This window comes from Protopterus annectens, chromosome 17.part0, assembly GCF_019279795.1.
Source record: "Protopterus annectens isolate FY-2018-M chromosome 17.part0, PAN1.0, whole genome shotgun sequence".
In the NCBI taxonomy this organism is placed as follows: Eukaryota; Metazoa; Chordata; order Ceratodontiformes; family Protopteridae; genus Protopterus; species Protopterus annectens.
In genome coordinates, this window is record NC_056751.1 from 680,719,945 (window position 1) to 680,736,985 (window position 17,041).

General features: G+C 37.0%; 1 protein-coding gene across 1 annotated transcript in view; it reads right to left on the bottom strand.

Moving 5' to 3' along the window:
* Positions 1–360: 360 nt before the first annotated feature.
* SLC17A7 (solute carrier family 17 member 7) overlaps positions 361–17,041 on the bottom strand; it is a 741,037-nt gene continuing 724,356 nt past the window's right edge. Inside the window, exons 11-12 of the mRNA XM_044059515.1 lie at positions 10,570–10,697; positions 361–2,597 (exon numbers count right to left, since the gene is read on the bottom strand). Of these exons, the coding sequence (XP_043915450.1) occupies positions 2,262–2,597; positions 10,570–10,697 (464 nt within the window). The 3' untranslated portion in view covers positions 361–2,261. The remainder of the gene's footprint in view (positions 2,598–10,569; positions 10,698–17,041) is intronic.

Below are 17,041 nucleotides of genomic sequence, written 5' to 3' on the forward strand. Positions count from 1 at the left end.
TTTGTCATGGAAGTGAGTTAAGAGATATTATATTGGCCTTTACAAACAGAGGAACACCTCAAACAACAGCTGTAATCTGCATGCTGTATCCAGCATTCTTTTCAAATGAATCTCCATTACCTGTTTTATAGTAGCAAGACATAACAGTGCAGCATGGCTCAGCTGGCTGGGGTATTCACCTATCATTAAGTGGGAAAGCCATGAGCTCAGTTTCCAAAGGGCTAAGTTTATGCAGTAAAGAGTGACCCTTCATACAATACCCAAAATGTACACCTATGGTGTTATCTGGTTTGTAAACCTGGAAAATGGGATGTTACTGTTAATCTTTCCTCATCTGGATAACAAATAGCGCATGACACCTTTGACTGTGAAAAATTTTAAACTTTAATGGCATGATTAACTTTTCCTACTTTACTAAAATAGTACCAACCACAAAAATGTCTGCCTTCCCCATCTTACTCGGAAAGAGGCTTACAACAGACAGCGTCAGTGTTTACCTAAAAAATAATAAAAATAAACAAGCCCTTGAAACATATATTAAAATCTTCCTATCTTCCTGATAGTTACTAAAATTAAAAAAGAAAGAAATCCTTTGTTTTCCCTCATGCTGTGTGCTTACATCCAGATGGAACTTTTTTGTGCTAAGATCAGGTTTGTGCTTAGGAAGTATTCTGATAAAACTTTTGATTTGCATTTTTTTATAAAACTAAACCTAGAAATTGTCACTGGTAAATGTAATTTACTTTGTAATTGTAATAATGAAGTTGCTGCTTTTTTAATACTTAAGCAGAAACACAAAATGTTTTGTTAAAGACAACCTAAGAGCTATATGAAAAATTTTATATCAGGTTACTTGCTGATTCCTAAAATTGTCTTTTTAAAGTAGAGGATACCCACAATATTATACTCCAGGTTAGCATGCAGCAGTCTACCTTGTAGAAATATCAAAATAGTTAATGTGCTTTTGACAAATATGCAGCACTTTGTTAACTAACTTCTTCTCTGACAGTCTCCAAATAAAATGTAATACTGAATATAGTACATGGTAGACAGATAACCAAGAATGATGTTTAAATATGTGTTGGCACACTGAATTGAGATGCTGCATTCATTTCTATCAGTATAATTAGCCAACAAGAAAGCATGTGGGTTATTTTGCAATGCATGAGGTTTAAGGTGCCTTAAAGTAACCTCATTTGTTGTCACCAGCAGATATGCCTTATCTTCTGTGAGGAGGGTGAGGAAAGGCATAAAGTCGACTAAAGTGATGTCTGTACTCTCCTCTCTTCACTTGTGAGTATGCTTCCGCCCATATAGTGGTCGCGACCCTGTGATATATTGTTTATATCACAAGCACAGTGTATCACTACTTCTGCATCAGCAAAAAGTGGCAGGTGAAAACACCATCTGGCCTTATAATGCATCTATTCATTAGAAATATTACTACATCATTAACAGGTACCTCACCAGCAATAAAACTGCCAGAATGTGCAGGTTGGCAGTTGATTAATGTGTACCCAAATAGATTATGTATCAAATAAAGTGCCCAAAAATAAAAGAGGTGAGTAAAAATGATTTCTTAATCATCATATATTAAAGCTATATTACTCTGAAACTGGGTCATGTTGTAGCCTGTGCACTTCATTTTTAAGCATTTCTTATAATGCTCATACTTGGTACCAAGCCATCTTTATCACTAGGGGATGTCAAGTAGAGGCATATTTTCTCTAGTCTCCAAATTTTTCTGCTAACAATGACGTATACCGTCATAAATCATCATATGGTGAGTTGTGAACCATCCACTTTCTAAGGTATTTACAGTATTTCTCAAAACTGTATTCTTTATAATTAGAAACAGTTTTTGGTTTTCATTTTTATAACAAATGTGAACTTAGTGAGTCAGGTAATCAAAATGTAATTGATCTCAAAATATGAATTTTTCTTTCTTTTTCTACTCAACCTCTCCCCCCAACAATACACTAACATGCAATACGACAGTCTAGTTTTTTTTGTTGGTGTTGGTGGAGTTATGTTGAATGTTCCACAGACAAACACTTCTACACTGTATAACACAATGCGGAGTAACCCTGCTTCGTTTATGTGAACAGGGGAGGCCGCCTTTGGGAAGGGGAAGTTGGAACTATCAACAAGTTTCAGAACTCATTAATTAGAGAGAATGGCTCAATTATCAAGTGAATGTCTTACAAAAAAAAACATGTTGGATCTGGTGCTTCTGGAGTTCAGCTGCAACCATTGTATTTTCAAGATAAGTCCCTATCAGCCACATCCCCATACATATAAGAATCTTCTCCTTTATCCTGTATAAATTCTTCTTTCTTATCCCAGTCAGCTGTCCAACCACCATTGACAACATTGGTGGTTTTGGTGGAACCATAGCTACCATATCCACCTTGCATATAGTCCTCAGTCTCTTCCGCCAACTCATCTTCATGAATGAAGCCACATTTTTCTTCAGTCATCTGCTCAGGCTCTGCCCATGGCTGCTTTTCTCCAGATGCAAAAATGCCATAGAAAAGGACACCACCATAGTGGACCAGTGAGGCAATCAGGAAGACATACTGCCACTCCTCTCGTGTCTGTGGGCAAAAATACAGGATACGTTGAATGTACAACATGAAAGCAATAGTGTAGTTTTGCCTTCCAAGCAGAATACTACTTTAAATTTTCAACAGCAGTTCTAGCTTGTATATATAACTAACAATTTCAAAGGAGATCTTTTTAAAAATGTAAACGTGCACAATATTTTATATAATAATACCATACAAAATCACCACATAAATGTAAAATATCATTATGTAATTGAAGTGTCTAGGACCCTTTAAAACATGTATCTTAGTAAAAGCAAAATGTTCTTGACTTCTACTGAACCAGATTCACACTGCAAGGAAAAAACTAAACTAATGAAAGAATAAAACCAAAACTAATAATTGTAGCTGGACAGCAATAATTGTAAACAGCTCAAAAAGCATCCTTTTCATTTCATGCTGGAAGGTGATTCTCTAAGACAGATGTTGTACATGTATATCTATTATAGTTTAAGGAGAACATTAAGGTAAGTATTACTAAAAAGTCTATTGTATTAGGAAGCAAACTTTATGAGACTGTCACAAGCAGCAATATATGCATTTCACACCGGGTTGCTACTTTCCTCATCATATTTACTTCAAAATTCCTTGATACAAGTTATGTTAAAAAACAAAATATAGGCAATGTTTTAGACGTACTTGTTTTTCATAAGTTTGTTGAAGTAGAGTTATGTTGAAAACATTATTTCATAATTTGAGAAAGCAGTTAAAATATTTTAGTCCATGGTCTGAGTTTGCTTTGTACACACTTTGGTGGAACTAGACACAAATAAAATATATAGTGAACACTGGTGAAAACAAATAAAATATATAGTGAACACTGGTGAAAACAAATAAAATATATAGTGAACACTGGTGAAAACAAATAAAATATATACAAGCATTCCCTTATTTGTCCTGTATTTACAAAGTTTTCTTTTGGAATTCTGGATAAGGTCAATTTGAACCCTAGAGGGGGGGATTGGAAGAATCTGTTAAAAAAGAAAGAAACTGTTTGGCAGCTGAAGCTAGCAGCTATGTTCCCGCCAGGGTTGAATGAAACAGTATCCATAACACCCATGTTGGTAGAAAGGGCCAGTATTATAACTTAAATTGTTAACTATTTTAAGATGTTTTTAAAATATATTAAAAACATGCATATTTATGATTAGAAAGAACGAAATACATAGGTTAATTTATTTCATTTTATTTTCACTGTTCATAAAGTGTTTTATGATGTCTTGGTAAAGGTGTCTTTTTAAATGTCAATGATTAACATATGCTAAATGAAATTTGATTGGTGGTACAATCAATGAGTTAATTTACACATTTGTATAAAAATGGTAGAGGCAATGGTAAGAACTGTATTCTGATGAAGTCTCCTTAGCAGAGATGAAAGCGCTTAATACTTTATTTTTAATTATTTTTGTATGTCAATAAATTTTATCAGATGTGGATCGGACCATTTTTAAAGTTGTTTTTTTTCTGGAACTAGATACAAGTTTCAGAGTTTTCCTCTGTTAGTAGTGAAATAAGTTATTAGCTTGAGAATGTGAATAAACCAAAATGTTCCTGATTGGCTGTTTGGTAGAAATGGGCAACCATCTACTAACCAATGGGCGCAAGGGGGGCAATGAGAACTAAATTTCTGCATGTTGTGACAGTTGAACAAATATTGCCATGTAAGTATAAGTGTCTTTGGAGCTGCCTTAGATTTTCCCAGTGCAATAGTTTGAATGTTTGTTAATATTTCACTGACAATTTGTACCTGTTGTCTTAATGTCAATGTTTAGACTCACAGTGATTGCTCTTTCACTCACCAATGTGTCACACGAGGGGCTCAGAAAAGAATAATGCTTGATGGGAGTGGAGGGTGTTTTCAGTTTAGCATAGTACACACTGACTTTTTTATCATATTTATCTTGTAGGGGTTCAAAAGTGAAAAAATGAGTCATGCTTGCATTGCCTCTTACTCTCATAACACCCTTTTTATGCTTTCATGATTTCTCACCCTTGCTTGGCTATATAAGATATCTTGTTTCTGAAGTTCTGTTTGTACAGCACACTTATGTGTATAGTTTCAGCAGCAGGAAGAATGGATTCCATAAGTGGTCTCAGCATACAATTTAATTGTTGCTTTTTGCAGTAAGCTTTCCTCTAGCCCATTTGTTTGTCATAAAAGTGGAGTCATCTTTCTGTGTGCAATTCTTAGTTTATAGCTATTAAAATGTGGTATATTATAGCAATAACCCACGCCTGGGTGTGGGTAATGCTGGATTTATCCATGGTTGGTGTGGTTTGTTCATGAGGGCGAAGCCCAAGTGGCCAAACAAAGCCAACCGTGGATAAATCCAGCATTACCCACACCCAGAAGTGGGTTATTGCTATTATACAATGACATTATTTAAGAAAAAAAAATTACTTTTCTTAAATAATGGCATTGTATAATGACTCCTTGCTGCCCTTCCACAGCTGTCTGGTATTCTGCAGCAGTTCTGATGTACTGCACATGCGTACGCCTATGCAGTACATCAGAGCTGTGAGCAAAAGCAATGGAGAAAGCAAGATCTCTGTAGCTTTTTACAAACTGTTTTGCTACATTAAATGGGTTTAACATAGCGAGACAGCTTTAAAAAAAGCAACAGAATCTCTGTTGCTTATTTTAAAGCTGTCTAGCTATGTCAAACCCATTTAACATAGCGAGACAATTTTGAAAAAAGCAATGTAGAAAGCAAGATCTCTGTTGCTTTTTACAAACTGTTTCGCAATGTTAAATGTGTTTAACGTAGCGAGGCAGATTTAAAAAAAGCAACAAAGAATCTATGTTGCTTTTTTTAATGCTGTCTCGCTATGTTAAACTCGTTTAACATTGAGACAGTGTTGCTGTAAAACAAGAGTTTTCGTAATGGAAAAGGTCTGGGCAACTGGACCTTTTTCCATTACTATAACTTGGATTTACAACGTGCACGCTGACCAATCAGCGTGCATGTTTTTGAATATTAATGGGGGGTTGTTGTATAATATCAGTCCCCAGTGTCTCCAGGTTTCTAAGATCAACAAACATTTTATGGAGAGGTAGAAATACAGCACATAAGAGTGTGTAAATTACTGTTATTTTGTCAAGTCAAATTACAAATGCACTCATAAAAACAACAAAAAAAAATCCTCTGCTTAGGTTCTGTTAAAATCACAGAAGTGAAAGGATAGCTCTCAGTTGGGATTTAAAACCAAGGGCTCCATCAAATTGTGTTGGTGTTACTGCTACTAGATCAACAAGTGCCTCTCAGTTTATAAGTGCTATGTTTCTCCTTAATACCCTTATCATTTCAACTGGAAAACTGCCAACATGGTGATCAAGATGAAATTACAAACAGACACTCAGATAAACCCAGAGAAGTCTCTCTAGTTAGCCACTGTTAGACTCACAAGAGATTGTGATTAGTGTGCAGCAACAGCGAACAGGCACCGTCGGTATATTATGTCTCACAAGATTCAGAACACAAAGCAGACGAATATCCTAGCACTTTTGGACAGACATATTGGTAACCGCTTAAAATCCTGAGACTCATTAGTTCAATCCCCAGAATGTCAAGACTAAATGTCTGAAAATGTGGAAATATATACATTAAGTGTAAGACTGCCATTTCTTGGAATGTTTCCTTTTCTATAAGGTGTTGTCATCTCAGATATATGTTTAGTGGAGTGGGATTTTGCCACCTAGATTGTGGGAGCAGGGAGGTTGCCCCTGTAAAAACAAGTTTAAAGGAAAACGGTGGTGCTCTACTTTTACTGTGGTTCTGTTTTTTTAATCTGTTTCACAGGACTTTGAGGATTAGCACTGCTAGGCTTGATTTTTTTTCTGTAGGGAGCCCCTATTTCACTTTGCATTGCTTTAACACCACAATCTTTGTTTGGTTCAGACTCATACACAATCTGCCCAAACTGAATCTCAAATGTTCTTATTATGTATATACTCTCCCTTTCACTCCCATCTTTTTATCTTCTGTTTCTTCTTTTTTGCAAACAGCATAAACAGCTATATTTACCTTTTCGAGTTTGTTGACTAGGCTATAATTTAACAGATTGTATTTTCTTGCATTTTATATTTTTGGAATTTTTCCAGAGCGGTTACTGATCTAATTGTACTTCACAAATGGTTCAAAGTGGCATGCCCTAGTTGTGATAAGGCCTTCTTACCTATCGTGTTCTTGAATTTGCACCAGTTGAGCATGATGCCATCGTCATGGGTAAACCTTAATGGCATGGTGATTCTCTGAAGGGTTATTTACTTCTTAAAGGCAGGCAGTATCCTAGGTTTATGATTTTTCAAAATTAGGTAGATGAGCAAGAAAGATGCCCTATCATTAACTGGCAGCCAATAGAGTTCCCTTAATGAGATCGCTGTGGTGGGATTGGGAATTACCTAGTAAGACAAATCTAAAAATCTTGTTTTCTGCAACTTGTATCTTTTGGCTGTTGTCAGCAGAGTGTAAAATTAGTATTGGTAAGCAGTAATCAATCTTAGGAAGAAGGTCATTTTATCTAGCTTCTAGAGCTACTGGAGACATATAGCATACCTTGAGTTGAAATAGGGTTTTAGTTAGAACGTTATCTGTATGAGTAATGAAGCTAAGAGAAGAGTGCACTGTGATCCTTAAGTAGTTATATTTAGGGACAATGGGTATAATGTTTCTTTGAGGCCCTGAATATTGTTCTTAGGAATGATAACTTTTGTGGGTAAATGAAAAGCATCAGATTTGTTTTATTTGGGTTAATCAACAGTTTGTTATCTAATGACCACCTGCAAAGTGTAGAGATGTTAGTTTGTAGTTGTTTTTGAAGTTGAGTATCAAGCTTTTTGTCTTTAAGGAGTAGGATATAAATATGTTCTAGCATTAGAAAGTCTAATGTTAGGTCATTGATAGAAAGGATGAAGAGGGGTTGGCCAAGTACAAAGCCTTGTGGCATCCGCATATTATGCCTGCCTTGACTTGAGTACTGACCGATGTGATAGATTTGAATGGTCCTATTTGCAAGATTCTTTGTAAACCTCTTGATAGTTTTATCACTAAAATTATGCCATTTCATTTTGTGAAGTAGGAGCGCATGGTCTAACGTCTCAAAAGTCTTATCAGTAAAGATTCCTGCTGTAAGTAGCCCGCCATTTGTATTGTAGTATGTTTTTATCTTTTGCTGTAAGTAAAGCAGTGCTAGTGCTAAAGGCATTATTAAAGCTATGGTGGTTATCTGATAAAAGCCCATAGCTCTTGATGTGTTACAATTCTTGCTTATAATGGAGTTTGTCAAAGATGTTGGCAAAAGGATAAAAATCAGAAAAAGGGGTATAGTATTTCTATGCCTTGGGAGATGTAATGTTTGGTACAGGAATCATTATTAGAATGCTTGTGGGTTGGGGGTACAATTCCAAAAGTAAGGGAGATATTGAAGACATGGGTGAGGGGCTTGACACTACATTCAGCTGATCTTCAAAGGAAGCTAGGGTGAAGGGTACTGAATTTATTTAAAGTAGAATTTGGGTTTTTTAGTAGCTTTTTAGTTTGTTTAACTGATATTTTTAAGTAGAATGTTACAGCATATTCTGCTAGTGGAAAGTACTGAGAGTTGTTGCTGTTTAAATTTTGTATTATGGAGGTTCTTGACAAAAATGTATTTGCTTCTTTCAGTGACTGAGGAGAACAGGAATGTTTTGTAGTCTTTGTGAATAGCTGTGTTGTTGCTGGAGTTTGCATGTGCTGCACAGGAATTAGTGTTTTTTCCTGTTAGATTTTTTTGTTTTGATTTATTTATTTACATATTTATTTTTTTCTATTACTTTTCACATACCCTGGCAAAATGATTTTCCTTGTTTTTTGCATACACTTTTTCTAATGCTGAACACTATTCCCTTATATGGTGGTCTACAGCAGTAGTTGCACTGTTCTAACTTTGTCTCTTCTGCTGTACTGTAAAATATGTATTTCTATCTACTCTTCTAATTTAATGTGCTCTTGTTTTACGATCTCTGTTTTTATTTTTATTAACTTCACCATCTTTATAGTCCTCAGTCTCCTTTGTCTGAATGTATGAATTGTCAGGGGATGTGGTACATTCTAGAAACTTGGTATGGATCACTCCAAGCTCAGCTATCGCCATCCTTATAACTCTGCCACACTATGTCTGTATTAGCTGCGTCTTCATGGCTACTACCTTCAGTCTAGAGTAATAAATTAATGAATGTGTGTGGACTTAGCACCATTCTCTCTTACATTTATATTCACATCATTTAAAATTTTAGGGGCTCATACTGATTATTTAGTTTAAGTCCATAGGTTCATAGATAGTTCAAGGCATACAATTCAGTAGGCCATTGACAACCTTAGCTCAGTTCCCCAGTTGCCTCTGAGCACTCCCCAGTGACCTGCACAGATTCACACACTAGTTAATTGGAGGTTGAGTGATCAAACCCTTGAGTACAGGAAGCATCTTATGAGAAGCACTTAGGCTTAATCATCTGCGACGTGTCAAACACATCTTGGAATCCCTCATTTTGTTCTGCCAAGAATTCATATAAGTTATATATCTGATCTTCTGTCACATATAGTAATAAAGCAGTTTTACTTTGGCTAAAACTTTTGCTTAATTCTGAAATTTTCTTCTTACTTTTTCCAGTGTACTCTTATGTTCTGAATATCATAGATGATATTTAATGTTGTCATGCTAGAATACACACACATCTTTATAATATTCTATGCCCTTAAAACTGCAAACTTTTCATTTAATCAGATCCATGGGTTTAGATGGATGAAGCCATAACTACAACACAGGTGACTCAGGTTTGTCTACTTTCAGAACTGATATATAATATGGAATTTCTGCTGCCACAAAGTCTAGGAAAAGCATGATCATTTTCACTCACTTTGTCAGACTGTGCCTTAGTGATGCTTACAAATTGCTTATTTATATATTTATTTATTTTTATTGCTTATAAGTACCAGTAAAGTCCAATATGATACAAAGAACCCTTTACAGTGAAGGCCCATGTAGCAAAACTCCACATATACATTTAGGGGAAAAAAGTACATAACATTCAGTAAACAAAGATTAATTTACACTACATTAGGTAATGCAAACTAGAAAAACAGTTAGTTGTGATTGGAAGGAAACTAGGGAATGGTAATAGCTATGCTCTAGTTTCTATTAGTTTCTTCCTCTGACACAGACTAGTAAATTGTAGCTTCTGTTTTGTTCTGGGGATCTGACTGGGTATGGTGTGTCTAAAAAATGTAGTTAAAATTGATGAGCCTTACTGCAGAATTTTTAAGCAATGCTTTATGCTTAAGCCATGCAGACTTAATGTAACTTTTAGAAGTACTCTATACTAAATATGAATTAAAGAATATAGCTGCACTACAAAAATATTTTTAGGTAAACTTGTTATTCTTAATGAATTATATTTGGATTATGTCAGTTGCTTTTCATAATGCAAAGTTAAGAAAGTTTAACAAAAAAAAGACTCCATAAATGAACTGAATCTGAATGAGGTACAAGTGCATTGGTGGTCACTCTGGTTAACAAATGCAGCTAAATCAATAAACAAGCAAACAAATAAATAAACAAAGAACAATCAATAAACAAGCAAACAAATAAATAAACAAAGAACAATCACTAAACAAGCAAACAAATAAATAAAGAACAATCAATAAACAAGCAAACAAATAAATAAACAAAGAACAATCAATAAACAAGCAAACAAATAATAAAGAACCTGGAGATAAGACACAAAAACAAGCAACATACACATCAACAAACAAACAAAAAAGGAATAAACACAGAGATGTGACATAAATTTGAATATATTAAATATAACTGAATATATTAAAACAGTAAATGAATAGTGTATTTTCCTTATGAAGTAGAACAGTCAGTTTTCATAAATATTACTTGTTGGCAATGATTGCTGAAAACTATAAGTTAACATATTTACCTTATGTTTCGTCATGGCACCTACAATCAACGGACATACCATGCCAGATAATGTACCAACACCATTGGAGATCCCCATGAGAATACTGGCATAGCGAGGAGCAATATCCAAGTGGTTTACATTAAATCCTGAAGGTGATACAAGAAACATTGTTACACTGCAGCAGGACAGTGTGCAGTTAATTTATTCACCTAGAATAATTATAAATTAAACTAAAAAGACATTTACGAGAAATAGAAGGCTAATTTTTCTTTGTTGGGAGGGATTGTTATCACTTAAAATGAAGTAAAGAAATGTAAAGCACTTTTTTTAAATTCTAAATAAGTTATGGTATATTGTGCTTTTATAATGCAAAACAGTAGAAATGCGTAATACACATTCAAAAAGGTAGACTTGAAGTTAAACAATAAAAAATCTGCAACTCACCTGTATATTTAAGCCACACATATGAAGTAAGCAACTGTACCTTGCCTGTAGTTAGTTATAATATTGCATATTCTGCACTACCTTAGCAGTTCCCAAAGATGTCTTTATTAAATTATGAATGTAAATCACAATTTTGGGAGTTATACTTTCTGACTTTAGCCTTGACATTTTTTTTTCTTTTGCTGAATATCCTATTTAATTTCCAAATTCACCAGGATGGTTTGTTTCTAGAATTAGTTTTGAGCTTACCTCTGGTAGATACAACAGTCTCTGTGGAGCCACTGACATGGTTGTACAGAGTTTCTGTGAACAATTCTGCATAAGCTGCCATGTTCTCTGGATTTTTAGAGGCATTGAATTTGGACAAACTATCACTTAATGAAAGGTAGTTTACCCTGGAATAGATCCCAACTGTTACTGGACTTACTGGGGTTACTGAGTTGATTTTGATTTTGAAGGAGGCAGCTTTATAGTTGCACCATGCCAGGGAGGATATGATATGGGGGGCAGCATTCTCCCATATTTGTGGTTACAGAGTCCAATATTTTGGAGCCTCTGTTGGGCATATGTGCTAACTGGTCAAGAGAGTTCATATTTACAAATTATAGGAATCCCATTGCCTGCATATTTAATGCCATGTAGGATTCCCAGTGTATAGAGGGGTAGTTAAAGCCCCCCATGAGTAGGATGTTTGGTAGCATAGTAAGGGTCTTCAGTAGGACTAAGTATGAGTTGTGAGTATCTTGGGATGTGGAAGGTGACCTATAGCTAGCTATGATATTGTACACAATCAGTTGTGAGGGACCTAGGCACCCAGGTTGATAGTAAACTGACTTTTGACACCATATTGCCTTCATTGTTTGGAAAGCTTTCTACATGGCCCACCTCATTAGTGAGGGTATCTCATTCAGAGACAAGGTGGTCATAATATCCCTGTATTCTTCCCTTATAAGACCTATTATTGAGTTCAACTCCCCCTTCGGCATGTACCTCGCAAAGCACATGCAACAGCTGGGCAGACCACAGAGGTTCCTCACCAGACGAATGCAGAGCCTTAAACACCTATCCTACACAGACAGGCTAAAGGTCCTGTCTCCTACTGACTCCTCAGAGGTGACCTCTGTCTGGCATACAAAACAATCTCAGATCCCGCCTTGATGCATACCCACAAGTCAAGCTCCTCTCAAGTAACCCGCACGCTCAATCTGGACCTGGTCTGTGACATCAATAGGACTTGTTAGTGGGACAGATTTGTGTCCCAGAGATTCCCCTTTCTGTAGAAAAGACTCCCACTCCACGTCAAGCAGAGTACCTCATTAACCCTTTTTAAGCACAACCTGGATAACTGAATGGGGAGCAGAAAATACACCCCTGGGATTCCACCTGTGTCCTTGCTGAACAGGGGCATTGGGAGCTGACTTGTAAGAACATGGGCTAAATTCTTGGCTAGGCTTGTAAGAGCCTCAGGGCCAATAGCCTAGTAACTTCCTATAATCCTATGATACTATGATTCTACAGGATTTTACCTATGGTGATCTGCACAAGGAGAAATTCCAGTGTGTCATCCTGTTTGACCACCCTATAGGTATGCTTGTTACTGATGTATATTGAGACACTCCTGCCCTTAGCCCCCGGCTATGCAGCTACTTCTCTAAAAGTGTGGGGGGCACTGAAACTGTGCACTGCCAAGGTACTCTGTGGTTTTAAACCATGTCTTGTTAAATGCACAAATGTCTATATTCTCAAGGGTGAAGAGGGCTTGTAGGCATTATAGTTTTTTGATTAGGCTCCTGGCATTCAGCAGAAAGAGTATGCAGTTCAATTGAGTTGATTTTGCTATGTAGGCAGGATTGTCATTTGGCATTGCTGGGAAAAAGAAAAACAAAAAACAAAAACTCTATGTGGGGTGGATAAAGTTTTAGCTACTGTTTGAAAGCCTATAGGGGACAGGTGTAGACCATACCTGGCCAGTGCAGGATCATGGTCAAATGAGGCTCTAGACAGGGTAATGGATCAGTAACCCCCAAAGCAGCAGCGGAAGCCTCCCATAGCCATTCCAGTGTCCCATTACTTGGCTGTTTCTCCCCAGTTATCATAACCACTGTTCAAACCTCTCTGCATGCAGACTATTTTCTTCTTTATTTCTGCAATTATTACAGATATTTGGATTTAACTTAAAACTTTTATTTCAAATTTTGTAACACAAACACTGACAGCCATTTGCTAAACAAAACAATGCATTCTCTGAAAGAAAACAGACTTAGCATGAAGAGTAATCTTTCCTGCCCTTGAAACGGCATTGAAACCCAGTTTGGCAGATTAAGTTTATCTTTGGACTGTTTTCAAACCATGGATTTCTTGCACACAATTTTGAGATCATGCATACATGCATGTGTTCTTTGATTCACCTTCCTGATTTTATTAAATGATATTCCTTATTTAATATAGCACCACTTGTTAAGAGTGTGTTTTAAATGTGTAGTTTTTAACATTTTTCCAGTAAGCAATGAAACAAAACATATGGCCTAATAATGAGAAAACTATCCATTTCAGAATATTTCAACAATAAAAGGCCACTCCAGCTTCTGTCATTACAATCCACCAATCTGCATCAATATGCACAATCTCTGCATAAGTCATTTGAATAATTCAACATTAAAGATAGCCGTAACGGATGAAGAGGTTGCTGCTACCAATCAACTTTATATTTCAGTGTTTCTTCTGCAAATTCATGCCTCCTGCCCTTGAAGAATAAATTGCATGTATCACATTAAACAAAAAGGAAAAAATAGAAAAAGAAAATTGGAAAGCTGGTAATTTTGGCAAAGGGAAAGGCTGGAAAACCAACATCAGGTTCATGGTTTCAAGGCACCTCATTCAAAGGAGGACACACTCAGGGGTACTGCACCCCCCCCACACACACAAAGTGCACCTCACTAGCAACAGTACATCTAGATAATGTGGGAATAAAACCCACAGCCTTTTACATGAATGGCAAGATACTACCTTCTGTCTGACTAGCACTGCTTGCAAATTCTACAGCACAAACATTGATGGCCATTTTATAAAGAAAACAGTTGCACGTTGAAAACAGACTTTGCATGAGCAATAGTAATTTATCTTCGCCTGAAGCTCACAATGCCTTGAAAATGCACTGAACCTCTTTAGCAATCCGGTAGTTGGTATAGAGGATTCAGGCTCTTGTCTCCTGTAACTGAAGTACAGAGTTTGAGCTTGAGCAAGTTTATTAACTAACTTGCCACCCCTATCTAGGATATTTTACAAAAATGTACTTATCTCTTGGCTCAAGGAACTAAATGTTTCAGTAATGTTTAAATGAGTGTGTGCACACAGAGAAACAGCAGGAATGTAGATGCACATGTATGTGTTGATGCAGGCACAGCTGTAGAGTGCATTTCTAAAGAAGAATGCTGTTAAAAAAGACATTTTTTTAATTAAAACTTAAATGTTGTGGCAACCCCTCCAGCCAGCAGGCTCTAGACAACTGCCTATGTTGTCTAGTGCTGAATCTCGCTCTGTCCCTTACAAAGCAACATGGTCAGTTATTCATGTCCTCCCACGCTGACAAAAATCCCCTTAGAATGACACTAGAAACTCATCCAGTTGTTAAAATTGATAATCTTTTGTCAATATTGTGAGATCATTCTCAATGAAAGTAATATGTTACTTAATGCCAGGCATATACCAACCTGAGACACATAGTCTGATAGTCTGAGAGCTACATAATGTCTCTTCATATAGCCCAGGGAGGTAAACTAGATAGTGACCAAAGGTGAGAATCAAACCCAGTAATTTGTGTTTGTGAAATAAAACTTTAATCATTATGCCAATCCTCTTTTGCCCCTTTATTCCCTTAAGGCAAGACAATGGAGAGATCTACACACCTGAAACTATAAGAGACATGGAAGACATGATATTGGTACAGAAAGATTAAGGACCTGGCCTACTCTGACCTAGACCAGAAACCTATACTTACATTGGGATGGTCTGTGTGCACCTATTGGCCAGAGTGTGCCTGCCATAAACACCAGCAACCTTGAGTCAATAAACAACTGGCCATCTGTGTCCAGTTTCTCTGCTCAGGTTACTTGGGATAGCTCTACTGAGCCAAAGTGGTACATAAAACTAATCCATTTAATAAACATGAACTAAGGATTGCTACACTCTATATAGGTTCAGCAACAAGACACAGCTTGAAAGTGGGTGACATGATGGTAAAGAGGAGGCTGGATGTCCTGTATATCCAGTAGACAAGATAGATGGGCAATTCAGCAAAGCCACTTCGCTAGGGATCCAGTATCATCTACTCAGGGAATTGACAGATTAAAATGGGTGTGGGAATAATGGTGAGGTAGAGGATTTAGAATTCAGTGGGAGATGCCATCGGAAATAGTGACAGACTCCTGTCAATCAGACCAATCTCAGCATATACCACACATCAGACTTGTAACAGCAAGGAAAAGAGTTTATTCATACAGTAGTTGCAGAACCTAGTCGATAGAGCAGGACAACATAAGTTAGTATTGGTAAATGGGAACCTGAATGCCCATTTTGGGACAGAAGAACAGGATATAAGGACTGTCTGGGTACACGTGGGTGGGGCAATAGGAAGAAAAAAGAAAGAAAGGCCATTCTAGACTTCTGTCTGTCAAATGGCTTGATGGTGGCCGACACATGGCTCAGCAAGAGGGACAATTACAACATAACATGTAGTGGCCAACATGCAGCTCAGGTAGGCTTCCTCTTGGTAAGGAAAGGGCATTGGGGTAGAATCAGCCATTGCAGAGTTATCCCAGTGAAACAGTTGGCCTACAGTATAAACCACTGGTTGCCACAATCAGCTGCAAGTTGTGGTCAGAGAAGGCTCCATTGTCAACAGATACTAAGCTGAAGATCTGGAAGTTGATTGAAGAGAAATTACAAGAGTTCAAGGAAATATTAGGATTCTAGCACCTCAGGAAGAAGAGGAAATGGGTGGAGTTGAAGAAGAATGGCAACACCTCAAAACAACATGTATGAGGACAATAGAACAGATATGTGGCCGAGCCAGGTAGGAAACTAAGGTACATAAGGAAATTTGTTATGGAATTCAGAAGTCCAGGAAATCATCAATGAAATAAGGATTTGAAGTAAAAGTGGAAGATGGAAAAGATGGACTGCGCTAAGAAGGAATACTGTTTTTCTTAACAAACAATCTAAGAGAGCAGTTGCAATAGCAAAGAACACTACGTTAGAAGCACTCTACCAGCTTCTAGAAAGTAACTCACTCAATGGTACAAAGAAACTATCAACTGCAAGAAAGGGCAGAAAGATAAAGAAGGCAGTGAGATGGAACATGTACTTCCAGTAGCTTCTGAATGAAGAAACCCCCGAGAAGCTGTACTGCCTCGGAAGCAGCCTATAATGAAAAAAGAAGAGGAGCCCACCCTAGAAGAAGTAAGAACAGCACTAAGGCAAATGAAATCAGGGAAAGTAGCAGGCAAAGATGAGATCACAGCAGATATGATGAAGGAATTGGATAAGTTAGAGGAGAAACAGCTCCAAAGGATACTCATTGCAATATGGAGAGAAATGTCCATCCCATATGACTAGAGAATACACATTCTAGCACCAGTGTACAAGAACAAAGAAGTCATTCACAGCTGTGGGCAGTATAGACGTATCAAAGTCCTGTCACACGTCTTGAAAGTTCTGGAAAGTGTGACTGATAAATACACAGAGTAGTAGAAACTAAGATAGGAGAAGAGTTCAGATTCAGTTCAGGATGCAGCAAAATTGACTCAATGTTTGCAGTGAGAAAGACAGTTAAGAAGCAAAGATGAAGAAAGAATTAAAGTATATGACAAGGTCCCAAGAATGCTGATTTTGGCAGTCCTGTGATGGACTGAAGTCCCGTAAACATTAGCAGAGTTAGTGCAGGCTATGTACAAGAACCTAATGTCACAAATATGAACAGTGTTTGGATATAAGAGGGGGTTCCCGGTGACAGTGAGTATGCATTAGGATTCAGTTCTGAGCCCACTGC